Source organism: Xylocopa sonorina, chromosome 8 (assembly GCF_050948175.1).
Source record: "Xylocopa sonorina isolate GNS202 chromosome 8, iyXylSono1_principal, whole genome shotgun sequence".
NCBI lineage: Eukaryota > Metazoa > Arthropoda > Insecta > Hymenoptera > Apidae > Xylocopa > Xylocopa sonorina.
In genome coordinates, this window is record NC_135200.1 from 4407079 (window position 1) to 4422353 (window position 15275).

Sequence of the window (15275 nt, forward strand, 5' to 3'; positions counted from 1 at the left end):
AATCATTAACTGTATTAACAAGTATTTACAAAATACGCAAAGAAACGTATCTCAGAGAGAACATTGGGCAATTCTTCCAACGTTGCTCGCTCTTTTTATCAATACAATAATTCACGGCAAAAATTGCTACAGTAGGACCACTGAACGATGGTGTATAACCTACAAATGTAAATAGTTAACGAGAGTAGTTATCCATTATTTAATAAGACAAGTCAATAGCTGTAGAAGGAAGCATGGGATACCATATAAGATATTCGCGACAATTCCGTGTCAATATGAACACATACAATAGTGGTGGAAGATAACTTGGACAGTGCACTGTTAGAGAGAGAGTAAATTTATGCACCATCTTTCAGTGGATAGAATGAGACCAGTGTAGAATATTTATACAAGTTGATTTTATGAATGAAATAGTCGTTAGACGGGAACTACGGCTTTGAAAGTTCCACTTCTTCTATCGTAGAAATGAGATTGTCGAGGCCAAAGAGGAAACCTTCTTCGTGGTTGCCCTGTTCCCACGGTTTCCTATGCGTTACCCTATGTCCATTTGGTAATTCTCGCGTTTTCCCGAAATCGATCAACCAAACGCCAACCTTATCGTTATCGTAGATTATGAAGATGCTGCTACCAATTATCTAGAAATTAAATCGTACATGTTACATTCTGTGAAACGTTTCGATTTTCATCTTCACGCGATACAAACCTCGTGAGTCTTTAAATATTCAGATGCCTCGAACTTCGAACGAAGATACTTTAGCCGTGCTAGCAGTTTCTCACGAGTGGCCTCGCGCGTTCCAAGGAACAGTTTCATAGTGTCGAGCACCTCCTGATGCGATTTGACTTTCTTCATGTCGGTGATCGGCGGTGCACCAGGTAATTTCATAGCCTCGATTCTGAACCCGTGACTACAGGTCGAGCTCTGTTGCTCGCGGAACTGCATGTAACGCAATTTAGTCACGGCTCGTTGCTCGTGCTCCTGCGCTGTAGGTGCGTTTGGATCGACACTGATCATCTTTTGGTATAAATCCGATCTCGCAGTGGTCTTCGACACTTCAGACTCGAGGAACGTTCGCGTGCCCATCTTGATGTCCATCACATGAGGCTCGTTGAAACCGAACAGTAAATCCTGTAGCTCGATGAACGTGTCACCTTTGTACTCCACTTCGCGATAATATCTACAATGCAAACGAAAGCAAAATTAAAAATACTGAAAAGATAAATATATCTTCTACAAATTTTCTGTCTTGTATGTAAGTGACATCTTCTATGTTTTTAAAAGTTTTAATAATATATTTCTATTCTTATACATTGTAAATATTAATAATAAACTATATTATTAAATATAATTTAATAAAATAAATAATACCATTAAATTGCACGATAATTTATTTATTCTCTGCTAGTGTCTTGGTAACTCTAAAGTATCAAAATATAACAGCAGACTGTCAGTAGCTTTCCAGACAAAAATAGACTAGCTACAATAAAGAAATCAATTCAAGTGGTTCGCAATTGTTTATTTACCTTGGTATGCAATCTCGTAATTCTTTGTCTTTGCTAAGCGCTTCGTAAACGATTCTCTCTGTATTTTCCGCACCTCCCGTCTTTCTCTTCCAAACCGTTCCAGGACCAGCAGGAGCAAAACCATCTGGATGCCCAGATAATTGAAACCAAGACTTTAATCTATTCTTCAATAAGACGTCACTGGCTGGCGCTGTTAAATCCAAGGCGTTCTGCAAGAACAGAAAGTATAAATAACGAACTTCATAATTTTATGTATAATTAATATAGATTACTTAAAACCAAAGAAAGAGATTTATGTGATAATCAGAATTATACAACAGGCAACATTTATTTTATTTAATATTTTCCTTTTTTCTTGGAACCTATTCTACTGAACGACACCGCTAACAATGCGATGCATGTTATAATTTGTTTAAATTATCAGGTTGCATTTATCATTTTACCGAATTGCCAAAACTTTTGTGCAGGCAAATCTTTCATGTTATTCCAATTTAAAATTCATCGAGACTAATGATTCTTCCTTTTGAATTCTTTCTACTATTAAAATTTGTAGTTTCTCTTGCGTTAACTTAAAGAAGATAAGTGGTACGTGTAGAGAGGATGGAAAAAAGTATATACCAGCGCTAGAAATTTCAAGGAAAGATCCTCTTCCGGCATAGTGATGTCGGAGAGGACCAAAGGGAACTGTTCCATCTTCTGCATCGTAGCTGGATCATTAGGCAGCTTGGCAGGGGCTCCGGTCGGTGTAGAACCGACACTGTTGGACCGGCTCGAGCCCATAGAGGTGCCCCTTCGCCATTGACGGAAGGCGCTGTAGGTGCTGCTGCTCGACGACGAAGCATCTTTTTGCCTCCGGTGCTCCTTGTGATTCGAATTATGGTTCAGCCGAGTTTGCTCCTTGCTCGAGGTCTGTAACCAAAGGAATCTACTAAGAATTTAATCCAACCGAAACGATTACAATATCAACAGACCAAACAATTATACGATAAAGAGCTTGCGTTCCAAGCAAATTTGTTAACATTAAAACTGTTAATATGATTGTATCGACGTTGGAACTTATATTGAATTATATCATTATGCTACCCTCCTTTTGCTGTTCCATGAAAATGTACGATCGAGCGTATTCTAAAATGTATTTAGATAATTCCAGGGGATAATATCTTTGCGTCAACTTCGAGAGTAATTTTAAGCAAATGCAGCGCGGATGCGTGTGCAGTATGCACGTGACTACGAGCACGCAGCGAAATCGAAATCTGTCGGTAGTAAGGGTCCCGTATAATTGAGTTTTATCAGCCGCGAGTGGCCCGTGCTAATTGCTGCGTGGTGGTTAACGCTTAATCCGATTATAATGCGTCACGTATGCTCGTTGGATCGAGCGTCAAGAGGAGAACAGCCACGATTGGTAGAATTGAACGGTTGACGCGCGTTACGTTCAGGCAATTGTGCATAAATTGTCAACCGGAACCAAGCAGATGGAATATGCACACTGAGTGTGCGCGGAGTTTAAAATTGAAGGAAACGCGTAGTTAAGGGAGCAAGTGTTTATGCACAGTTCCCAGTGCAATCGTTCCTTTTCGATTTATATTATTTCATATATTCGTAGAATATGATGCGTTCCGAATAATTTCTCGAATTCTCGTGAACTCTACCGGATGACATCGCAAGTGTATTAGTCGAAAGAGTATCTTATCACCATTTTTTCTACCACTCGTCTCGATACACCCTGTACAGACGTCCGACACCTATGAATGGTGGTATTGCACTTCCTCGGGCGACGAAGGTTGGTATTATTATTATCTGCACGTTATTATCGCGGCGGGAAGCGTGCCTCGATCAGGCAGGTGGCTCGTTGCGGAATTCGATTTCGCGATACGCCATTCATTTTAATCTAACCGGCAAGGTTCGTACGTGAGGACATCGCGAGAACGTGTCTCGCGATTCCTCGCCACGCGATTTCGTCTCGCAACAATATTGAGCTGTTCGTGGGAAATAAATGACTTATCGTGCATTTGCATCTTTGAATTATTGCGGCTCGTATCTAACGTATTTATCTTCTTTCGATCAGCAGATATTTATTAAGATTTACGGTATGAATAATTCATTTTGTTGATTCCTAGAATGCTGAAGTCCCGTAATCATTACAATAGAATTAAGAATAAGACGAGATAGAAGGACAATTTTTTCTTCAACCATCCAACAGCTTGGCTTAAATACCACGTAAAGGTTTATATAACATTTAATTAATCTCTCGAGATTCTTTTACTTTTCCAATGAATAACGCTCCTAAATTTTCTTAAGCTATGAAATGTGATAACCACCGCTCGTTTATTTCCGACCAATCAGATCTAAATGTACGCCGTACATTTGTTCATTGGCTCGTCGCCGGCGTGATTCGCATTGCACGCATTGCGGATGAAACGCTTTCGAGGGTCGTTACACCGTGTGTAACCGGTCGACGCATTTATCGTACCTATATGTACGTACAACCGAGCACGTGGTAAGAGAACGGATCTCCATCGCGGCACGATGGAAATCGAACTACCATCGTCACGTGATTTGCGTGGTACTTTTCAAACGCAGATGAAATTCCATCGATTTGTTCCTCGTTCGATGTGGTCCAAAAATAAAATGGAAAGTAAACGTATTTACAATATGCATGTAAACCTTTATTTTTTCATTCGAAACTATTTATGCAAGCAACACGCCGCGTAAATTGGACCACTGTATAAAGAATTGCGTTGTTGCGAGAATTAATGTCTCGACATCAGCAAGTTCGGCGATTGACTAACGAACTACGCAATTGCAAAATGTTTTGCAAGCAACGCGAAATAAACGTGCGACGTTACGATTATTAATGACATCGATGGAAACTAGAATCAGTTATTCCATCTGTTTAAGAACTTAACAAAATTCGTACAGTGCACTAAAGTATCGATTTGTTCGCGATATAAACTCGACCCATTAACGTTCTATCAGATGTCTCACGTTAATTACTTGCTTGCGTGTAATAAAGGGTAGATTTTTGTTCCGCAGAAACGTGTCAAACAAGGAATCACGTATCTTCGTTTTAGCCTTCGGCTACATCGTGGCGAGCGCGAGGAAAAAGAAACTTGTAACTCGTTGGTTTCGTAAGTAGAGTCGTGTTTTACAAAGTATTGACGTCACTGGTGTATTCAGATTGCATTGTTGCAGATAAGTTTCAATCGAGCACCGTTTCAGTTTTAGCATTTAACAGCTCGAAATATGATAACGCAGATTCGTTGCACATCAAAATTGATAAGAAATTTCAAAATCATCACCTTTAAAATTGTACAAAATATCCAAAGTTTCGTGAGTCCAAGTTTTTTCTTCATGGAATAAAAGTTAACAAATCATTCGTTAGTCGATATAGAATTATAATGACGAATACGACTGTGCGTGTAATATTTTCTGCACAGTCTCCATTGTTTTGATCGCGTCGAAGCTTTCGTCAGCGAATCGCTGTGTGTCAGAACCGACGAAAGAGGGGCAGAAATTCGCGAACAATCGGGAAATCGCGAAACGTTTATCGCCGTAAATTTACATTGTCCTCGATAAAAACGAACGATGAAATTTTCAACCGGACTAAATTCCAGCTGGGAGCGACAATGACCTCGGCTGACGTGCGTCAATGCGCTTGTAAAACGATTTGATCAAAAACACGATCAACAGCGTGTTTCCTTCGTGAAAGCTGACCGAATCGTCGTTAGGCAATAACAGCGGTTTCGCACTGAGGATTTCCTGTCTGCGTCGAAACAGCTTTACAGTCAGTGAAACGTTATTACACACAAAGGATCGTGGTGAAAATGATTAAGCTGAAATTCGTTACTTTCTGACAAATATCACTTTGATGGTAAATTAAATATTTACCAAATAAGAAACTTTATCAAAATAAAGTTGTGTTACGATAATATCCTTTTTAGTCATTTAACGATTCTTTATACGAGATAGACAAAAGATTGTTTTCGTTCAACATTTTGCAGATCGCGATGATATTATTAGTTCTAAAGTTACGTTCTCTGCAAATTATGTGCAACGAAGTCTAAGTAAAGCAACTTGGAAGCCCTATCACTCATTCTTATATATTTTCATATTTCTTCCCCGTTCGAGAGAAGGATTTACGGTTAAATAGTTAAATCACGCGTAGAGTACACAAACAGCCGGTGAGTGAAGCTATTATGAGAACTACACTTCTGTTCTGATCCGTGTGCAACGTGAAAACAAGCACACGGCGCCACATAGACCGCTGAAGAAAATTCAACAAGCGTCTGGGAACCGTCAGCGTGAAACGGCTCTAATGGAACGTGCGACTGAAACGGTTCTAGCGCGCCATTCAATTTTCATCCGTCGCGAGTCGCCTCGTGGACGTGAAACTTTTTTTTCGCGGCATCCATCAAAAGTCTCGTTGCGAGGTCGAATGTCTCGTGATTCCAGCAATGTTTCGCGACGGATACGTACGCTGAGCAACGATTAGATAATTCGGTTGTCCTGCATCGCTATGAACCACGTTTCTGGCCCCAGGCGCAGGCAATGTAACGCCACAAAAACGAGAAAATGAACAACAGTGAATCGAGATCCGGGATGTAGAAATGTGCGAAACGAAGAACACCAAGACGATGCAATTTCTAACAATTTTAATTTCACGATTTTCTAGAGCGTAAAATACAATTCCGTTTTCGTTGTAAGGATGATTTATATGTCTGCAAGGGGATATAGAAAGAGACGCACGATTTATGCGGTTCCGGAGAAAAAAAGTCTCTAAATAGGATTTAATGTGGAAAACAGAATTTCAAACTCTGGTAATCTTGAATTTAACAGAAACGGGAATGGTGGTTTAAGAAAAGAGAAATATCTTAATTTTATACGGTGCGTTTTAAAATAAATAAAACAGAGCGTGAAAAAAAAAGTGGTATCGTAAGAGTAAGATGCGTAAAAAGGAATAGAAAGTCAGTTTCTCGACTGTAGTGACACGGAAATTAAATAGCAGAGCGACGTCAATAGGATGATGTGTGAGTGAGCGTTCGTGTACGGTATTACTTGGCGTCGCTTCAGGCAAACGGGGGCTCTCAAATGTCGATCAATGAGGCCCCCCTGGCGAATGTGACCCCACAGGAAAAAAACAATTTATAAATCAGGCTTAACTTTACGCGATCGCCGTTAAGAAGCGATTCGATTATGTGTTTGCATAATGCTTTACACGATAACGTCAATACACGAAACGTTTCGTTTGTTATTCATAGGCGGCGGATGTTTATGCAAGAATAATGCATCGATGTATGCAAAATATATGCATTTAATATGCAGAAAATATTCTGTGTGATGTCAATGGCGATGATACGTGCGTAAACGCTCCAATCTGCGGGGAAAGCTATTAATAACTTATTTGTCAATTATTTTATGGCGTGATTCGAAAGCGCAACTCAAAGAAACTAAACAAAAACTGTTGCGTTCTGCATTTTATCTAAAAGTAGATTGAGGAAACAATGCTGGATTCTCCCAAATTCGCGTGATTCTCAGTTGACGAGCCAATTTGATGGAATATTTTTCTTCATTCTTGTTCATATCGGATAATTGTGTAACGAATTAATGCTCATACTTATCGTTAACATTATCGTATTATGTAATCTTTAAATGCACGAATTAACAGCTGTTTTTTCCACGGAGCCATTATCATTTCAATTATTCCATAAACAATGAATCTCGTCTTTGCGGTAAAAATTCTCACCTCCAATAAGAATCTTACTTTCGATAAAACGTAGTTAGATTATTCAACTGTTACTCTCATTAATCAATTTGCGCGATAGATAATCAATGAAACGAGCGAAAATCGCTGAAAGAAACTTAAAATACACCGTTGCTCCTTAAATCGATAAATAATTTATGCGAGGCCACGAATCAATCTTACGCTTTGACTCGTTCACAATTTACCATTCGTCTGCAATCCTAAATTTTTAGCAGATATAATGACACACGCGTTATTTTTATACTATTTTAATGTATCATCATCTTACCACCATAACGACCATTCATCTCCAGATGCGAACGTTTAAAATAACTTCAAGTTCCATAGGAAGCGTTGCAGGATTTTAAAAAGCGATACCCGTTTACGCAAAAGACCTCTTATCAGTCATACACGGTTTTGCAATCCGGTTTCGCAATCTGGTTTCTATCAAACTGTGTGCTTGTTACCGTGTGTAGACCGCGTTTATAAACAGTTGAATTATAAAAAGTATACCCAATCTACGCGTCTAAGTACGTACGCATATTTAATTAATTTACTTGATCGACATGTACCGTTTCGAGTGACGATCGTACAAGTCTTGCGAATTCTAATACCGATTTCTTTATTAAGGCTCGCACGTAAGCGTGTAAATCTTTCAACGTATACGGAGCAAATTGTGCAGAAAATATCGTAAAAAGACTATATTTTAGTTTCAAATATATTCGATATATTATTAAATATAAAAATCAGTATTGTTCGAATGCTTTCATGGATTCATTTCATACTAGAGCCACTTTCTAACATCTTCACGTAACTTCCGTTTGACGATATTAGCACAGTAGGAGTAACGTTGTTCTTAAGATCAAAATAGTTCAGTTGTATGAACTTAAATATTTGGTAATGTTTGTTTAAAAATATCAATCGATCTTCTATTATTACTGCCTTCGAAGCAATAACTTTAATCTATTTATATAAATTCGTATGACTGAAAGTAGCTACTGTATCATGATTTGTGGTAACCAAACAGTTATCGCTTCGATGGTTGCGAACATTGAGATTTCTACACAAAGATGCCTCTGTCTCGTTGCAATTCTATCCTTTGACAGGATGAGCGAGTCGTGGATGATGCGAGACTGGTTTATACCATCTCGATGTCCCAAATATCATTGATTTCTGCGCTCGAGTTCTTCGCGCGGAACCAACTTAAACGATGTATTTATGACCGCGCTTATGTAATCGATGCGGTGTATTATTACTATGTTTAGAGTATACCATGCTTGCATGGTAGCGATAAGGCTGTAAGGCACTTGATAAGCGTAAAGCTGTTACTTTATTGGTGTTTAGAAGTATCTGTGTTTTTAAATATTATTCTCAATCGCAACGATAACAGTGTAATCCTGATAATTTTATAGGCTTGTGTAGTTGACACGTTGAAGTTCATAATATTTGAAATTGTGCCATCCAATACAAACGAAACGAACTGCAAGGAATTGCTATAGGATACAATTAAACTAGGAGAAAGAAGTAATGAAATTCACTTCATTACGACTACAACATAAAAATGTTTCTATACTTTCTGAAATTATATAGAACTCCTCAAATTCTTGACAACGTTCAGGTTATTTTAGCAATATTTTAAGGGAAAACATATCTAAATGCGTAAAGGTTACCAAGATATATATGTAAGAAATATCATTTTGCATCATCAACGGTTACTGCATGCTTAAACGGTAACTAATCGATTTGCTATAATTTTATTTTATTTTTAGCAAGTATCTTAGCGGAATTGAAGAATTTCGTAGGATTTATGTACGCTAATTGCACTCGTGCGTATTTTAAAACGTCTAATTCGGCCAATGTATTTGCGTTGGTGAAGTTTCCGGTTGAAAACGAGCGAATCCGTCAATTTCTGTTGACCCACTGCACGTAATCGCGCTGCGAGCGCAACTTCGGAACAGCGACGCGTGCAGTTGGTATCCACCGACAAAATTGTGTCACGCCGTGCCTCTAGCTATTTCTCAATTTTACATTAGGATGCAACGACGCGTCGATATCGTCTCTTCTAAAGAGGTCGATTAATGCACGACGCCTCGATGTGACGCGACTTTTTTTGTTTTTTAAACAGAAATATCGATTTACATACTAGCAGCTTTTGTATTTAACAAACTATTAGCATTGAATTAGTTGGCGGACGTCCATATTCCGAATACATATTTGACGAACTATTAGCAATGAATTAGTTGACGGACGTCCATTTTGCAAATACGTAACATGTATATGTAAATAACGAGCGATTTTGATGAATGCTTTATCAAATATTATAAATATCATGCGTCGATTATAGAAATTATTAAAAAAGGAATCGTTTCACGAGTATTGCATATCACTTATTTTAATAGCATATAACGCAAAAATTGTGAAACGAGGATCTCAATTTTCATTCTTGTTTCTTCTCTTCCTCGCGTGCAACTATTCGATATATATGAAAGTTTATTAATTGCAGGATTCTGTGTAAGTGAGGGCGAAATAACTTGTTATATAATGTCGAATCGCGTACACGAATAAAGTACGGTGGTATCAAATCAACGTGAAATTTGGAAAGTTGCTCGACAGACTGTAACGAATAAAAATAACAGACACGGAATGAGTGTTTAAAGGTAGATAGTGGATGCATATTTAGTGGCCTGTGTAGTTATTAAAATCATTACATTCTCCCTGATTGACGTCGTCTGTTCCGTAGTAAGAGTATACACTTTGATTCCTTCACGGTGTGTTTACGCCGCATTACATGTACAGTGTCGGTCAAACGTGAAAAAACTAGAAAACAAGTCAAGCAGAAAAAAAAAGAAAAAAATTGCGATCGCGTTCGCCTCTGTTTTGGTACTAAGTTTTCATTGAATCTCAAATGAAAACAAAGATTAGGGATGTGCTCGCCCTATCTTACCACCTTAACTTTGTTATCACCAAAGATACGCGTTTGGTGAGGAATCTCATCAATCAATCGAAATCGATGGAAATCTCAATGATTGGAATTAAATTACTAACAAGCACGCTGCATGTGTAAATATTGTGGAAAAAGCCGAGATGGAACAGTTTGATTAATTGCATAGAGTTGAAACGTTCACGTTTAACTAACTTTTTCAAGCATCGCGCATGGAATAAAAGAAAGGGATTGTTGTCAACAAAAGAAACAAAAACTCCTTCTTTATGCAGCAATCGGATGTAACGAAGTCGGAAATGAATTATTGAAACAGTTTCAATTAGAATCTGATGAAATCTTCCTTGCAAAAACTAATGAATACAGTGACTGCAATGTTACTCTTACAAATTAAGCTCTTAAGCTTTACTATTATAGCAACAATAAATCAAAAGTGAATAAGAAATGCTTTCTATCGAGCGACAAATTTCATTCCAAACATTTCACTGGTATTTGGGCGTAGAACAACACTTCTACCAAGTTCTGCACCAGTCTTGAGACACACTGCGCGTCCATGCAACTAAGTTACACCTCTGTTAAAAGTAAAATTAGTCCCCGTAAAACCGGTCCTGTATTTTTAGTGCGCTGGCTTTTTCCCGTTGATTCTGGTCAAAAACTTATTGCTAATTATACGTGTACACAGTCTGCGCGTCGCTTGGATTCGTCCATAAATGTCGATAATGTAAACACCGGTCTGATCCGATGTGAATCCAATCGCAAATTATTTAACGGGGGCCTTTCGAAATTTCGAACAGACGCGACCTTGGACGGAACCAGATGATGAATAAATTTCAAGGCGGTGCACGATGACAAAATTCAACGATCGTTTTTTTAATAACTGGATCAGGGGACGCGTTAAATCATTGACTATGTACAATTCCCGTTGCAATGAAAATTAAAAGCGAACCACATTCTTGGTACGTTGTAGCAATTTAGTCATTTGAATAGTGCGAAGCAGCGTTCAATTTCTGCTTGCTTATTTGGTTAAAACTTGATGTTTTAAAATAAACCTTCGATTTCTTCGAATTTGGTCGCGCATATGTGTAATACAGTGACTCACGGCAACGATTTGCATAAAATTGAGTACCTCGTAAATTTAATAAAATAATTAAGTTAATGTGACGATTGTATCCGCTGTTTGTTTTTTTCCTCCTCGCGTTGGTGAAGCAGACGGAGAAATCATTTGAATAGGAAATTTTTAGATTAAGTGAATGAACGGAAGACCGTGACTTAAATAAATTAAGATATTTCTGGGTGTCTGGATTATTCATCGGATTCGAATCGTTCTTCTATACGGAGTTATACAATTCTCTCGTTTATTTACGATTGCAGACTTGCTTTTTTGACCGCAACAGCGTAGAATAATTCCTGTGACGTGTGGAAGATACGCTTTGTGAGATTCAGTGTTACAAGGGCTAAAACGAACTAAGATGCGTATTTTACAAAATACTTCTGACGAGGAACGAGACAAAAGGGGATTCTATTGTTATTATTATTGTACAATTTAAAAAAGATTTATGTATCGAACACAGATTTCATTCAGCAATGTTTAAGACTTCTTTGAACTGTACAGTTGCTACTGTTGTATGCTCCATCCAGATGTATCAGCTTAATTAGTTTCTACAAACTTGATTTCTGAGAAGGAGCATAGGGGATAAATTGAGGTTTTATTATTTATAATTCTCTTCTGATAAGTTCAAGGGAACTTGATTTAACCAATTATGAGATATCACGGGGGACATAGGCGATAAATTTATAATTGTTTGAAACGTACCAAGAATAGCATTCACTCGGTGTACTTCAATTTATTTCACATATATTATTCGTTGAAATAACTGATTAACGTCGTCGTAAGAATCAGTAATTGGATAAGAAAAGCTTAAGAAGCTCTTCTTTATTCTTTATCAGTATCATTCAATCATGTATGGCACTTAGTTTAAAGTATAAAATTAAATTGGATGGTAGCTTACATTTCTTAAAAATAATTTATTTTTTCCACTTTTCTCGATAATCGCATATTACGAATAACAACAAATTAACAAACCATTTACTGTCCACATTAGTAATTAGTTAATTAGCATGTAATTTAATTGATATACGTGGCAATAATTTAACGATAAAATACGTGCGTATCAATACGCGTTTTAAAGTTAATATGAAAAAAATATATGTCCTTATTCCATCAAGTATTAACAATTTTAATACCTTATAAAATTATTATAATTTAAATACTCGTATAAATGAATTTTTTAAAAATCTCCATTACTTAGTGTTGCATTAATAGTTTGTACGTACCATTAAAAGCATGTTGTATACTTTAATTGTTACAGAAAAATGGAAATCAACTAAAGGGAAAATTAAGAATTACTCACGAACGAAGCGAGCTTTCGACTAGACGTACTAAGGAATGATAAATACTGCGAAATGAAATATAACGGCGAATTGAAAAACGATTGAAGAACGATGTTACCGTTAACGATGGCCTGCGTGAATACAGATTATTTTATCAAGAATTATTTTCACAGTGATTTTGTTCAAGCAAATCGGCATCGCCCAATGGGTCAATGATCTGTACTCAATATACATAAATAGATAAATAAGCTTTTTCAATCATAGAAATTTCGAAATATCGAAAACATAACGAGTTACGGACGCAATAATAACCTAAATGAAAGCTGTACTAATAGCTTTTGTATTGATTGTGCACAGTAATTACTGGGTAACTTTTTAACGGTAAGACACCTTGTACTTATCTGTGAACCGAGCATGCTTAAATATTCTGCTGCAACTTACAATACAAGACAGTGAATGATATATGGAAAGATACGAATAACGCCTTGCAAGGTTAATAGCTAAGATATTTTATAAGTAAAACGTTTCGAAACCACACGGTACTGCGTTGTAAAAAATATGCAGTCATTTAAAAAGCAATTATATAATAAATCAGGAGAATGTAAGTATAAAAACCATGGACTTGTAATTGCTCAACGATACTCAACATCTCATAGTACGAAACATTCTATATACACTGCTGTGTAAAGTTCTGCCTAATTTTGCTATTTAACACTCGTGATTTGTTACAATTATCGCAATACTATAAATGTTTACCAAATCCACGTGTATTATTCATTAATCCTGTCCTGCACGCAATGTTCCAAATGCACGATTCAAGAAAGAGCTGCACGAAGCAACCGAAACATTGCACAGTAATTAAAGAAAAACGTGAATCGTAACACAAAGTGCATCTACCATCGCAACAGTTATCTCGCCGTAACGAAACCCTACGAATCGAAAGCATCTCGTCGAAGTTTCTCGTACTTCCATAAACAATCAATAGCGTTTGCAGCAAGGTAATATCGCTGAAACGAACGAAACTGAGAGGTACGTATTTCTCTAACGATTAATGTTTGACAGACGTACCTTGTTGGAGTGAGCTTGCAGAAGCCGCTCATATTGGTCAACAGCACGGAGACAGAGCCTCGTGGTGAATGCTTCCATTCGTGCTGGTAGGGGCGCGTGGCAAACACTGCTTGACATTATTATTCCTCTCTGTGAACTGGCACTCCTCTGGGACACGAACGCAAAGCGTATATACAAATAAAATTGTCACTCGCTACGCACAAACGGACGCACTTGAATCGGCGTCGATCATTCCAGGGGTAAAGCTAACCTCAATCGGCGCTCACGAACTCATCGTCGGCTACCTTAGGTGTGGTTACCGACGTTGTAACGTTAAACTGCGAATTTCTTCACGCTCAGACGAACGTTTCGCTATTATTCTCCTCTTTTATTCTCCGCAAGAAAATTGTCTCTCAAATAACAGATTTCGATGTATCTTCACTTCGATCCAATTCGATTCGATCGTGGAACGTATCGGGACGCTGACTGTTCGAAACGATCGATTAGCGATTGGAGAAACCGAACAATTTCGCAGTGACAATCCGATAGCGTTAAAATGCGATCGAAGAAGCGTCTAAGACTGTCGATGTTGCATACGCACAGTAGAAACTGAACCACCCTGCAGAGGGAGTTAAATACTGGTGCTCGTGATTGACAGGGTTGTATCGTGGTTAACGAACTGACAACTGTGTCTCCTTCTCGTTTTCTCGCGTAAACGGACCGAAGAAATGGTGCGACGATTATTCATAACCTCTCGCTTTCCCAATGCATACTGAGCAGCGGAGAGAGCTACGTGTAGTTTTATCGCTTCGACGTTACCCCCACCACTTTGCGTCGGCGTTCGACTCCTGCTCGCGTAGTACTCGTGCATGCGTATATACCTTCAAGCCAAAGTTACAACCCTTCGTTTTTCTCGTAAATTACGATTAAATTCGTTGATACAATACACTTTTCTGTAGATATAGTAAACTATGACTCGTGCGCAGTTGAGACGTGACATAGACTTTATTATATTTAAACCTGAACGTGCTGAAAAAAATGATCAGGGCAGAATGTTACCGAATGCCTGATTTAAGAGAAATTGTAGGAACGATGTATCTGTGCAAATGGAATTTATATGGAAATTAGTATTTTTACTGGAGAAATGAGCACGGTAAAAAATTTGTTCTATTTATTGTAAAATTGCTCACTCGAATCTTTGTGAGATAATTAAATTTTTATAGTTCACGCGAAGATTTAACGCGATAGCAGCTCGATTTTTGTTTTCAATTATACAGTTGTTGCTTATCTCTCATAAGATTCGTAATTGAAGTATCATTATATGTTTACCCTTCTGAAAAGGTTTGCGAGCGTAATTTGATGACTACAGTCAAATTATATCTATCGTTTGTAAACAAGTAGTAAGATATAGCAAGCTACGCAATAAAAGTTGATTCTTATATACCATGTGTTTCAGTAATATCGGAATGTTATTAATGAATCGTTATATAACATTTTCAGTTAGTATTAAGAAATGTAATTAACTTTTTCTTAACAAGAAAGCTTCGACGCCACATTGTTTGCCTAAGGATATTGATATTAATGCAGATATATCCTTTTTACGTTAATAGAGGTTGAAGCAGATGCATACGCTGATAC

At 37.6% G+C, this 15275-nt stretch overlaps 1 protein-coding gene across 2 annotated transcripts; it reads right to left on the reverse strand.

The window, feature by feature from the left end:
* Positions 1–428: 428 nt before the first annotated feature.
* On the reverse strand, positions 429–14026 carry Ip3k1 (inositol-trisphosphate 3-kinase-like protein). 2 transcript variants are annotated; one of them, XM_076898905.1, is made up of 6 exons: positions 13909–14026; positions 13659–13805; positions 2140–2430; positions 1522–1730; positions 704–1175; positions 429–635 (listed from the first exon to the last, which is right to left on the reverse strand). In XM_076898905.1, exons 2-6 carry the CDS (start codon positions 13773–13775, stop codon positions 429–431), a joined length of 1296 nt encoding a protein of 431 aa, XP_076755020.1. In that variant the 5' UTR covers positions 13776–13805; positions 13909–14026. The 2 variants fall into 2 exon arrangements, with proteins under 2 accessions (XP_076755020.1, XP_076755021.1); XM_076898906.1 differs by having other exon boundaries at positions 2140–2446; positions 13659–14021.
* Positions 14027–15275: the final 1249 nt, after the last annotated feature.